The sequence below is a fragment of the Pangasianodon hypophthalmus genome, chromosome 28 (genome assembly GCF_027358585.1).
Source record: "Pangasianodon hypophthalmus isolate fPanHyp1 chromosome 28, fPanHyp1.pri, whole genome shotgun sequence".
Lineage (NCBI taxonomy): Eukaryota > Metazoa > Chordata > Actinopteri > Siluriformes > Pangasiidae > Pangasianodon > Pangasianodon hypophthalmus.
In genome coordinates this window covers 1,744,663-1,758,682 of record NC_069737.1, presented here as the reverse complement: position 1 = coordinate 1,758,682, position 14,020 = coordinate 1,744,663, and the positions used below count along the sequence as shown (strand labels likewise).

At 37.9% G+C, this 14,020-nt stretch overlaps 1 protein-coding gene across 5 annotated transcripts in view; it reads left to right on the top strand.

The window, feature by feature from the left end:
* The window catches only part of ctnna2 (catenin (cadherin-associated protein), alpha 2), a 311,873-nt gene that overhangs the window by 278,493 nt on the left and 19,360 nt on the right, over positions 1-14,020 (top strand). For all 5 annotated transcript variants that reach the window (XM_026945340.3, XM_026945339.3, XM_026945342.3 and 2 more), the window contains exons 10-12: positions 7,952-8,044; positions 12,541-12,697; positions 13,523-13,723. In XM_026945340.3, the coding sequence (XP_026801141.1) occupies positions 7,952-8,044; positions 12,541-12,697; positions 13,523-13,723 (451 nt within the window). The remainder of the gene's footprint in view (positions 1-7,951; positions 8,045-12,540; positions 12,698-13,522; positions 13,724-14,020) is intronic.

Genomic DNA, 14,020 nt, shown 5'->3' with positions numbered 1-14,020 from the left:
AACCAGAGTTTGGAATGAAGTCATATACATGCTTATTTATTTATCAGATAGTCAGGAACGTTCTGTGGTCTGCAAGATGAACTGCTAAGTCCTGCATTCCTAAACCATAGATCAGAACTTCTCTGTTATTAGAACACACACTCACACATATAGAAATACACACTGCATTGCGAGAAAGCCACTGAAAGGCAGCCAGCTCTTGACTTGCAGAGCCTCAGAGCCAGGATGTGGTTATACTTTGACTAACTGTTCTGCACTGAAATGTTCTGAAGATGAAAACACTAAAGAAACATTAAAGTGCTTTGTTTTTCAACACTCCTGCACATCATCATTATCAAATCCTTCTCCAAAGGGCATACCCAGCAACGCAACAGCAGTGTACCAGAAAAAAGCAGTGCTCTCCCCAGGAATGGTACAATGGCCTTTGGCATGAATTGTCCAGAATTAAACATAAAATGCATGGTTTCTCCCAAAGCACTTTTTAAATGCCGACTCCCGAGTATTGTTAAATACACAGGCAAATTAAAAAGAACAACTTCTGGTCCATTTTCATAATTGTGCTCCACTGCCCAGTGCAACTGCTGGCCTTGCAGCTATCCCAGAGAGCAATCGATACATCAATTGAAGTGGGCCACGGTGCCGCTGTCTCAAGAGTTCTGCCAGTTTTTGGTCCATTTTATTTTTAGGAAGACTTGATATTCACTCACATACATCTCAGAAGGGTTGTTGAATCACTCCACTATCCTTTTGATCTGAAAGGGTGTGAGCAGGGCCATAACCAGAATCAAAATTTTAGTGAGGTCTGCATAGGTAATATATCATAATGCCAAATGTGTAGGTACTACATTTTTTATTTATTGCTAATCCTTCCATCTTTCTTTAAACTGCCCTTTTAAACAAGATACCTGTTGATTTCAGCCTCCAAAAATAAGACATTTCACAATATCTTAGAATTAAAAAAAAAAGTTTTGGAAATTAAACATAGTATAAGAAGTCCTTTGTAAGAATATACTGTTTATTTTGTCCACCTATTAAAACTTTTTATCAGCTTCAAAATTGAAGATGTGTCACTAGATTTTTCTATTTTTGCATAATTTTCAGAACTCACAGTGAACTGATTTCATATTAAAGAACAGTAGTGTAGAGGTCGTATTATTAATAAATCATTTATTTTATGTAGTTTTTGTAAATTACACAACTGAGATGTACAATTTCTGGTATATTAATGCTTATTCACATAAGAAATGGACTGTTGTAGAACAAACTTATGCAAAACAAACATTTTATTCTAGGAAAAAGATGTTTTGTATAGAAATTAATAATAAAGTGTGCATGTAAACTTTTCTACTGTCGAATATATCAATCTGCTGACAAGCAAGACTTCATATGCTGATGGCTTCAAAGTTTGCTTGTAATGCTGATATTTGCTGATGTTATAAAAGGAAGTTTGAATTTAAGTAGAGAATATGGACTCACATGCCATGATTGATCAACTTAACAATCCAGCAGTCGTATTGTTTCTATGAAGGATCACAGCCTCTCTTTTTACCCACTTCTGTTTCTGTTGTTTTCAATCACTTTTCCTGTCACATGTTTGAGTCAGTAAAGTTTTATATGATAGAAATGAGTCACTGGGTGGTCATTCAAGCCATGACTGCCTGCTCTCAGACATAAGCACTCCACTCAGAACTATAAATCATGTTTAGAATTCATTCATTTATTGGTGTTATATATGCCAAACTGAGCTTTGGACCTTGGCTTCTTACTCATGTAGATGTAGTCGTTATTATTGGATTGCACACCACTGGCTGCTATGTAATGTAACTTCGTCCAAAGAATGATTTTTTATTTTTTTTTTTTTTGCTTTTATTTGTTCATTCCTTGAAATAAGGCTTGACTCTTTGGACATATTGTAAGGCCAGATTTGCACTAAGAGAAGTCCTTGTGCTAGAATAGTCCAGCTTTCATCATTTCTCCAGATAAAATGTGTTGTTGATGTTTATAATTCTTGTCAAAACTGAATTAAAAGAAATTCCAGTTTGGACAAGCAACCGCTTTTTTATTAAAAATGTAGCAATCAATATCTAATCTACCTGAAAATCTGCTCTTTTCAGATGGAAAAATTTAGCTAGAAAAGTAGATTACTGCTTAAAGTCTCCTTTAAGTGCATAGAGTGTATCCTGCTTTTGTTCTTTTGCTGTGTTTATGATGGGTTTTATTTAGCGTTTATCTGTCTCAAAAGTTGTATCAACCTCGTCTATCCTAAAATAAGTGTCATTTTTATGAAAAATTTAAAAAAAGTTAATACATAAAATGTGAAAAATTATAAGAAAAACATCAGTAATGTGAAACAAGGAAATGTATTAGTTATATTAGTTATATCTTTATTAGTATAATTCTTGGGAAAAATTGACATTTTAAAGGAAACTACTTCAAATAAAAAGGAAGTTGCATGTAGTGATGTCATGTGATCACTTGCTTAATTTCTGTGGTGTAATTTTTGGATGAATAATGTAAACTGTGTCAAGCATAATCTTTTTTCAGTCAAGCAAAACAACACATTTTAGTTTGTGTAACTTGTGTTTTTTGTGCAAACTCAGCTACATTGTGTTTTTTTTTCCACCTTTGTTGTAATCGTTTGACCTTAAGTAAGCAGCAGCAATCAAGACAAGTTGATTTTTGAAAAAGAAGCAAAGTAATGAGCATGGTTTTAGCCCATGATTTTTTTCTTCATTTGTTTGCCTGCTTTTGGCTTATTTTTGGTTGTGACTCACTCACTTTATCAGCCGCTTTATTGGGGGGCAGTTAATTACACTGCAACTCAAAAAATCCAGGTTTTCCAGGCAATAATTTTGTTATCTTAGGAACTAGGCAGATGAGTCATTATGATTAAGACAGACTCCCAAGGCTTTAAATACCTTTAGGATGTATTTCCACTTGGTTACAGAATTGCATCATCACATATAACGTATTCTTCAAGCATCATACATTGTATGCCTGCTCTCCATGTTATTTACATACTTTACTCTTTATAAATGTCTCAGACTCACACAATAATTCTTATTATAGCCACAATCCCTGCTCAACAACCTTTGTGCTCATGCTAATCTTTCTATATCTAGTAATCAGCAAAATTATATCCCGAATGTCTCAGTTCAAAGTTTAGAACAGAGTCAAATCAAGCTGAAATGAGTCCTCATACCTGAAGTCAGCCAGGATTTAAAGCAGAACCCTGTGACCCAGCTGCATGCTAGCGAGTGGTAATTAGCATGCCATAGCACTTTCTCTCTCTCTCTTCTCTCTGTCTGTCTCTGTCCCTCTGAAGGGGAAGCCACAAGCAGGTAGGCTCTAATAATAACACCAATCCGGCCAGAGATGTGAGGTTCCACAGTCATGACAAATCCCACGCAATGAGTGAATCAATTCCACTCTTTGACGTTCTTCAGAATGAAGTGTTGCTTAAAGAAAGTGTGAAAGGATAACGCATGCTAAAGGTCAGACGAGGAGATGGGCATTGACATGAGGACGATGTGAAGAAACGGTCCAGGGTTTAAGAGTTGATTCAGTGTCTGTGTTTTCGTCTTGAAGGTTTGAGATCAACTATATTAAGACACTCTCTGATAGGCTCCTAGCTTGTTGGTAAAACTTTATCCTGCTCAGGGTCGTGGTGTATCCGGACCCTATCCCTGGAATGCTGGGCGTGAGCTGGAAATACTCCCTGCATGGGACAACACTCTATTACAAGTCACCGTGCACTTACATATTTACACCTTGTTGTAGCAACACGTTATTGGGTGGTGGGAGGAAAATGGGAACCCCACTGACATGGAGGGAAGGTCTGAAACTGCAGATAGACAGTAACCCTAACTCAGGATCGAAACAGGAACCCTGGAGCTGTGTTTACTAAATAACCTGCAGGAAAATAGATTCAGGCATTTATTTGTTTTTATCCATTTACTTTTTATTTATTACTGGAAAACTACAGCTTTACATGAGTCAATTAATAATCAGATCTCCTTCTGTAGCTTCTCCAAGATATTAATTAGCTATTAATTATTAATTAGCCTATATTTTCCATTAAGAAGCTTGCCACTTAGTTAAACTACAGAGTAATCAAGTTGCATTGATTTTCTTGTCGATTGACTCAATGTTCCTAGCTGCTAACTCTCAAGTCACATTGATTAGTATTAAAATTTTATTGCTACAAACTGCACATAATGCTCTCCTTTTTGAGTTGCCTCTATTCTGATCAGAAGATGGAGATGATCTTTTTTCATTTCCCTGTTTGTTTCTGTGATTTTGTATTCCAGATAAGCAAGAATGATGCTGCGTTTTCACATTGCACATCAATTAAGCAGAGCACCTGGTTCACAACGATGTCACAGCGCACTTTGTAACTTTTTTTTGGAGATGCGCTGCTATAGAACTTTTGTCTAGACATGATCAGAATGAGAGATAATTACATTTCAGCTAGCTGGTCTTGCTTTTAAGGTTCGCTATTAGAATACTTTTTGCTCTATTAACTTAAAAAAATGGAGGCACATTTCAGGTACATGTCTGAATTTAAAAACATAATTATTAATATTGCCCTGAGAAATAAGGCCCATTAGTCTCATAAAAGCTTCAACAAGCAATTTCATAGAAGCCACCTGGACATAAAAAGCATTCAAAGTCTAGTTTGTCTTTAAAATGTTCCGAACAAGACCAACCACCGACACAGTAATAATCAGTAAGACCCGTATTTCAGGGTTCCAGACTCCCTGCTTTATATAAAGCTTCGTCCACTTTGCCATTCCAGGTTATATGCACATAAGCCTGATTCTGTCTGCTTACAGCTGGTACCTTGTGGCTCAGTACCAGTGGGACTCTGCAGGAAGGATTTCTGAGTAGCTCTGGCGTGGATGCACTTAGCACCCTGTTTTTGCACTTCCCCAGTGGGCCACGCTCCTCAATCTTGGCCATGGTGTCATTCTGATTTATTTAACCTCCATTCAGGGACATGGCAGGCAATCGGCTAGACCAGTCAGGCAAACAGCTTCTCCTATCTTCTAGTTCTTTCTCCAGGTGCTACTGCTTAGAAATCCTGCCATGGAAGAAAAATGTCTTAGTGAGTGCTTGGCACATTTACCATTCCTGTTGAACATTGGCTAGAGTTGAAGGCATGCAATATTCTTGTGGGAGAAATACCTATAAAGTGTGTGTATGAGTGCCAAAAAATGACTGATTAACAGTTTATGGCAGAATTAGGAACATATTTATTTTTACATCCTTGTTTTTGGCTACGTTCACATGACGATCTTCTTCGTGCAATTCAGATTATTTTTTTTTTTGCTCAGATTGGATCTACCTTATTGATGTTCATAAAGACATTCATCTAAAAACCACCAGTGGGAGAACAGTTTAGAGTAACAGCTACAAGTACGGTAGTGGTGCTGGCAAAATGTAAAAGTGCTAATGGACCAGAAAAAAAAAATCTGAGTCTGTTTTCTGTCTGAGCTGATTTCTGGATTATGCTGATTGATAAAATAAGCAGAACGTCATAATTAGATTTATTCACAGGTCTGTTGTAAGAGGATCTTCGTTGTTTAATGTGAAAACATGTTATCATACATAGAATATGTGTTATAGAATTAATCCAAGATTTTCCTGAGATTTCGTACAGTGTAACATGCAGTAATCTAGAAAGACCGTCTGCAGGTTTTCTTACCAGCCAATCAGGAGCCACACCTGAGTCCATGTGTTTATTCAGTTAAATTTGGCTCTCAGGTGTGGCTCCTGCTTGGTTGGAATGAAAACCACTGGTCCATTTCAGATCAGATTGGACACTTTTGATCTATAATCTTGCACCCCACTGAAATCTGAGCTCCAAAAAAAAAAAAAAATCAATAGTTTGATGGCAAAAACCCAAAGATGTCAGACCATGTTGTGAGTTTGCTCTCTGAGGCTCATTTTCTTCTTCGGTGCAACATGAAACTCGCTCTATTTGCCAATGAAACCATTAAAATGGGTTTAGCAATCTGGCTGGAGTCACATGAGGATTCTTTTCAGAAAGTTCTTTTCAGAGGTTCTTTAAGTAATTGTGATTAGTAGTTTTGGACTGGATTGGACGCTGCAGCTTGGCTTGTGCTCAGAGCATTGGGAATGAATTCAGCATCAGGGTATTAGAGGTATAAGAGGAGATGGTTTTGTCTTCCAAACCACTCCTACAGCAGGAGATCATTATTTACCTGCAAATGGTGGAGGTCCCAGTGCTCTAGGCTATACACAAGAGCTCTCCATCAGCACAGATGGCCCAGGCACTTCATTTAACTGTTATGTCTTGTATATGCACACACACTTCTCTCTATCCTGATCCCTCTGTCTCATTCCTTTGCTCTCTTCGTTCCTCCAGACACCCTCAAAGGCAGATGATCCATCTCAGCACTGAAAGCTATCAGAATTTCAAAGGAGAACATGGTTAAAAGCAGGAATCCTCTAATGTACATTCCCTTGATCTGAAAGAGTGATGTCTTAATAGCAAAAAGGCTATTGAAGCTTTACTGACAAATTGTCGGCTAGCTAACGGCAAGTATGCTAGCTCAGTTTAGTCTCAAGTGATCACTAGTAGAATCTTTCAGTATCAGAACATAGCATAACCCGAACAATCACAATTTTGTTCTACATTCGCTAGCAGGCCCACTAGTTTAGCATGAAGGTTCTCAGGCTGAAAGCTTCCAGGTTTTAGGTCATGCTCTAATCCTGAATGTGATTTGTCCAAAATAATTAGTGACATCCCAAACTGGACTCGAATAGAGCTCAGTGCTGAGAACATCACTTTAGTACTCTTTAACCAAATACTCAAATCTATATAATCAGAATTAGCATTTAAACCCAGTTCATAATCAGAACACACATTTTTGAGTTCAGAGTGGCAATAATGGAGGTAATGTTCATTACGGTGTTAGTATTATTAAACACTCCATGGTGTTCTGGTATAGGAAAATAATCAACAATGGAGAGGACTGAATTCAGAATTCAATGTTAGCCATCTGGTAATGAATGATTATTAGCAATTATAATTATTAGTTTAATAAGTAAACTGTTTGCAGTCAGATGTGGTGTGTACAGTGTGGATAACTGAACCCAACGCAGCACAGGTAGCAGGGTCCCTGTCCATCATGTTCTGCCTCAAAATTAGGCGACATGGCGTTCTGTTTTAGCCAGGCCATCTGCTACTTTAATCACACACCAAGATGTGCGTTTGGATCAAATGGTTCAGCCACATGCTGCCACACACTGCCGTGATCATTTTGAATATTCGGACCTAATGAGGACAACTCCTTTGTAGCACCTCAGCACGGCCAGCTAATCACTGCTGACTTACCAAATGGGCTCCAATTAGGCCTTACTCTGTGCACCCGATGACATTTTGGGGGTAATTGTGTTTCACGATGGCAACTCACGAGAAGCTTGTGTAGCTGTCACCTCCTACACAAAAGACAGCGGTGAGTCAGGTTCGGGTCCTCGTTAATGTTCTTGAGCCTGGTGGACATTTAAATAAAAAGGAAAAGAGAGTTATTTGAGGTGATGGTGGTAAAGAGGGGGAGGGGTTGCAAAAATTCACATTCTTCATGCAGAGAAATAACAAATACTAATCTAACACTTGAACGCGCTCTAAACCTCTGTACATATTTTGCCCTGACATTGCCTTTACAAGTCGGGCATGAAATCCCCGAGCAGCGCACTCTGTGCTGATAGCTGAAGACTGATGACATGAACAGTAAGAGGACAAGGAGTGAGTGTGTGTGTGTGTGTGTGTGTGTGATGTGCGATTTAGCAGGTCAGCAGGATTTACGCAACTAAATGGCAAGACTGCCTCGTTGTTCATGTGGTATATTAACAAGCCTTTACTGGTGACCCAATATCTCACCAACATTCTCTCTCTCTCTCTCTCTCTCTCTCTCTCGTACAGGTGGCTAATCTGGCATGTTCCATTTCCAACAACGAGGAAGGGGTGAAGCTGGTGCGCATGGCCGCTACACAGATCGACAGCCTGTGTCCTCAGGTAAGAGTCCTTCATACAGCACTTTTAACAATTCATTGTCACAAAGCAGCTTTACAGAAATCCAGATGTAGTTTTAGATCCATAATGAACAAACCAGATGTGACAAAATTGAGCACACCTGTATTCAGAAGTTACATGTGTTACACAAGCGGGGCAGAGTTGGAGTAAATTTCTGACTGCATTTTTCTTAATATAGATAACAGCTTGAGAGAGGAGCATTATTATAAGTCCAGCACCACTGTCTGACACTTTAACCACACTATATCATGCTGAAATTTATATTTTAACTGTAAATACACTCAAAAAATCTTAATTAATGATTAGTTTCCTAATTAAGTAATAAGAGTTTAAAGTAAGTACATTTAATAAGCAATAATATTTTAAAGTCCATCTCTACTCAAGAAATATCTGGCAACCTCGGCTGCGTGAACTAAACACAGATTTTAAAAATCGAAATGGCGAGTTCACAAAATTGACTAAGTCGGTGCGTAAGTCAACTCTGAATACGAGGAACTTTCACCGCTTTAATATTGGCGTTATTTTTTGACATATGAACATACTGTGAATAAAAGTTCTGGGATGAGTCTCACCTTCAAATCATTAAGGGAGGTAATGTTATTGCTAATATAATTTATGATTAGTATATTATTTAGTTTGAATTTTGATGTGTAAATATGGAATATCCTTTTGAAATGTCATTTGAAGCAAGTAGATTTTATCATGTATATTTTATGAAAAAGATTTTGGATCAGATAGACTTCCTTAGATAAATTATTGAAAAGTCAAAGAAGCTGCAAAACACTGCCATATATGGAAAATTAGATTTTATCGGAGGGTAGGGGGGACAGTGGCATTGGCAGAAAAACAGACCTGAGATCAGTAGACAAGACGCCTAACAAAAAGTCTTTATCAACGTGGACATTTGTTCACATTTTTAATTTCTTTGCTAGTCATTTGCCGTATTCTGCTAGTTGAAAAAAAAAAAACAGCAGTGAATCATTCAGACATTCATGGGGACAAAAGACCTGTGGAAGTGACTCGCTTATTTAAAAAAGAAAGTATGTAAAGAAAAGGAAAGCACAAGCGAAGTTCTATTAATCCAAAAAATGGACATGACCTTGACAAAGCGTGGACAGTCAGGATAGTGGTTCATTTAATGTAGGTGGAAGTGGAAAGAGTTAAAATTCAAAGATTAAAAAAAAAAAAAAAACTGAAGGGCAGTGTTGGGCAGAAAACGTTGGAAATGTCTCTGAGCATTTAAGCGCTAAGAAAGATTAAATAAAAGAAGGATTTGACAAGGTTTCAAATAATAATAGGGAATAAAAAGCTTTTTAAAAAAATGATTAAAAAGGAAAATAGTTATTATATACATAGATGTGCTTTTATATTGGCATAGAGGTACTATATATATATATATATATATATATATATATACCCACATACACACACACACACACCATCACCTCAACACTGGCCAGCTTCAGAGTAAAAGCCGCTGATGCTCCACTTGTCATCTCCTTTCTGTTTACACACCTCTGTTCTGTCGGTTCTGTATCAATAACCCCGGTTCTGATAGTGTTTGGATAAAGCAGTGTGAAGGAGAGAGGTACGGCTGTGCATCACAGAACACAGCTCCAGATGAATAAACGATCTGAATGAATGAACATGGACAGAGCAAGGTGATGTATGTTCTCAGGATGGGCGCATGTTTTTGTTCCTCCGGGGAAGCGATCTGAACGTACACGTTACTGTTCCTGTCCTCACAGAGAGGTGCGGAAGATAAAGTGAACCTGGAGTCTGGTTTATTTCTGCGCAGCATCTTATAATAGACAACAGTTTCCATTTATTTAAGGAAAGGATTATAACATGACAACCTGAGTCTTTAATAAATGATTACAGATGATTTCTGTAAAAGAGGTTGTTCAAACAATTATTAATAATAACTCCACCATGGGGCCAACACAATTATGTTACAGCAAGGTGCGATAATTAGGTAATAATTTGCCTGATATTGGATGGGAATTTGATTAGGGAATTCTTTGTTCATCTGCTTGAACTCATGTTAAATGTGAGAAGTTATTCAATTATTAAAATACATCAGGTTTAAATAAGAGTAAATTATCCAGAGTAAATTGAATAAAATATGTACATAAAACACGGAAATAACATCAGCAATGAGACACCGAATTGCAAAAATGGTCTATTTTACCGAGAGTGGATATGGCCTCGTGTAATAGGTTCAGAGAATGTTCAGAAAAAAGGTAAAAATAAAACTATAAACTTAGCCAAGACATAAAAAATAAACTGAAGAAAATGTTAATTATTAACAAAGTCTGAAGTAAAGGTTAGGTTTAGGGGCGGGCTCAGCATTAGTATTTATATATAATACAACAAAATCTAATCATATTTCCTTATTTTGCACAAAATGGCATATATTTTGCATTTGAATGAATGAATGAATCAGTTCGTATGCAAAGTGTAATCTGTATGCAAAGAATCTAATAGTAAATTTAATTTAATAAAATATAAATTAAATAAAATTTAATTATAAACCATTTGTTTAATAGTAAATTGAATTAATTATATGTAAACAATTAAATAGTACATTAATTAATTTGTTTAATAATAATCTTAATTTTAAAAAAAATGAAAAATATGCATGAATGCAGTTTGTTTGCATATTTAGTTTATTTATTTTTAAATTTTATTTACTTGTTTAGTTATTTATTGAATTACAGTATTTAAGTTATTAATGTAAATTAAATAAAGCAGCAAGTAAAAGGCAAGAGCTCACGATATATACTGTAGATATTTTGTTGTCGTACCCGATAGATTTGGTTATTAGACATTTTAATTACGTTCACTGATTTGCAGTAAGCTTTTTATCCTGGTCAGGGTCACGGTAGATCCATAGTCTATCCCGGGAACGCTGGGCGTGAGGCGGGAATACACTCCGTATGGAACGCCAGGACCAGGCGCTCACACATTCACACCCAGGGGCAATTTAGAGACACCACTCCACCTACTGGCATGTTACTGGGAGGTGGAAAGAAACTGGAGAACACAGAGGAAACCTATACAGACATTTGAAAAACATCCGAAATCCAGGATCAAACCTGAAATCAAGGATCTGTGAGGCAGCAACGCTACCTGCTATACCACCATACCATCCGGTTTTAAGCAGAGTTAATAAATATCGTTAAAGGACACAGAAACTCAACGAAATAAGTGAATTAATGGCAGCCTAAGACTTTCACGCAGCTGTGTGTTTTTCTGTGGACAGAAAAGCTGTTGAGTTTTACGGCATGGCCGTGTGGAATGCCCTTGGCTCTGTGACTGAGCGATCTGCCCATTGCATGGGTTTTATTCAGCGTGACATACAACTCCCCAGTGCCCGAGCTCTCACCAGAGATCAGTCTGGAAGTTCAGAGGTTGTGCATGCATCCCTCGCTCAAGCTCACAGATCTCTCAGAGCCAAAAAAAAAAAGATTTAGAAGTTGGTGATTGAAGATCTTGAAAATGCAGATGGAAATCTAATTTAACCCAATGAAGATGGAGCGGCCTCCGGCTTATACTGCTGAGGTGTTGATTTCAGGGTGCTCACAGGTCAGGCGGAGAAAGAGATGTCCTGAGTTTCGGAGACTGCGTCCCCTGACACGTCCGTCTCACGTAGCCCAGAGGCCATGCGTATTGTTTTTGATGCGAAGTGCATATCCAGAGCATGCCATGAGGTCCATCTGTTTGGTGGGAGGTACTTTATTTCACCATGATGTTTTTGGAACAGATGTGTTCTCAATTAAGTGAGCGTCTTGATGTTAAACATGTAAAATAATGGCTTTTACCTGCACTTCCTGTTCTGATATCTGAAACACCAATGGTGGTGCTTGAAAAGTCTAGATGTTGGATTTACACTGGCTGTTGCATCAAAAAATCACATATTATAAAGGAATTCCATGGTTGTGAGTAGTCTTAGAACACATAACATCACCTGCTCTCATTATTGACAATCAGTCTGTTAACTGTAGGACCAAAGATGGCTGAATTGAGCATTGCCATGACACTCATCTAAAATCCACCAACAGGATGACACCAAGCTCACAAGACAGCTACAAATACAATAGTGGCGAAGATAAACAAAACATGCTAATGGACACAACTGATCTTTATTACGTTATACGTACATTGTAGAATGTTTGTGTTTATGTGACCCTGTTTTCTGGAGAAAGCTGATAACATGATTGTTGACGTAGGCAAAATGTAAGGAAGTAATTTTCTTTAATAACAGATCTATTGCTAGAAGATCTTCATCTTTTTATCTGACATGGAGAACACACACTATCACACAGTCTCTCATAGTCTAAAACCTGCTCAAGTCTTGCCACCAGGCTTCACTGATGTTTAAAAGGAACCTGATTGACCGTTAACTAGAATACTCACGATAAGCCGTAACAATTCTTATTTTGGGATCGTGCTAATTTGTTCCAACCTTCACCCAGGTGATCAACGCTGCCCTGACGCTGGCGGCTCGTCCCCAGAGCAAGGTGGCTCAGGACAACATGGATGTGTTTAAAGACCAATGGGAGAAGCAGGTGCGCATTCTGACCGAGGCTGTGGATGACATCACCTCTGTTGATGACTTCCTGTCTGTGTCAGGTAAAGTAAAATTCCTCAGGTCTGGTTTTTACAGGGCTGTTTTTACAAAACTTGACATCCTAACTTTGTTTCTCGATGATGTGCAAAATAAATGACAGTTCTGCGATATGCTGTGAATAATGAAATGAATGAATGGAAGCTAATGTTAAGTCAGAAATAAAACACTCCTTGACATGCTGTTGTAGGAAAATCATCAACAACAGTGTGGTATGCTGAAGCAGAGTTACTGTTACCACCCATCGATTACAATTGTTTTGTTATTAAAGAATGTTATGCCACTTTTTATCCATTTATAGTTACATTTTATGTTGTGGAATGTCCATGAAACATGTTAGTTCCTGTTCTCACTTACATGATCTCTCACATAAGAAAAAAAAAAAAAAAAAAAAACGCAGCTTGTCGTGTTACCGAGAAATTGCAAAGCTTAAACTCTTCCGTCATCTTCAGGACAGAGAAGTTACAGGTAAAGATTATATATATATATATATATATTTAAACAGCTCCAAATTCCAAGCTCTGTTGATTAAATCAAAGCTTTTTTCTTTTTTTCTTTGCACATTAGTTGTTTAAAGCCACACAAAACAGTAATCAAAGAAATCCGGTCCTTCTAATTAATAGCTTCATCTTCTGGTCCTAATAAGCTCCATGCAAAAGTCTTCTTGTGTTGCTGATGTGTTTTGCTTAATGAATAAGATCAAACTTTGGTTTATTTTACAAATGTCATCTGGGATCTCCCAACAGTAACCATGTTTGTTTTGGTGAATCCTTTAGTCCTCCTCGGGTTGTTTCCTACTTCTAACTTATATTTCCCATCTGTTTCTTTAGAGAACCACATCCTGGAGGATGTGAACAAGTGTGTGATAGCTCTGCAGGAGGGGGATGTGGACACGCTGGACAGGACAGCGGGGGCGATCAGAGGTCGCGCCGCTCGTGTGGTTCATATCATCAACGCCGAGATGGAGAACTACGAGCCGGGAGTGTACACCGAGCGAGTCCTGGAGTCCATCAAGCTGCTGTCTGAAACTGGTGAGCCGCTACCTCTGTACCACTACAGTGCACTTTACTTTTACTGAGGAACAATTTATCATCTTTCCATGACATGTGTGGGCACAGACAACCTGGACAGACTTACACAGAACAGTTTGTTTAGAACTGGTGAAGTAGTAACTGGTGCTTTGTGAGAAGATGGTGGTTTTCTAGGAGGAGAGACGATGCTCGCTGAATAACAATGAGTTCTGTGGAAAAGCAAAGGTATGGACTGGAGTGAGAGATGTACTGTAGAGAAATATTATAAAACTCTGCAGAAGAAGTGCTGATTCAGAC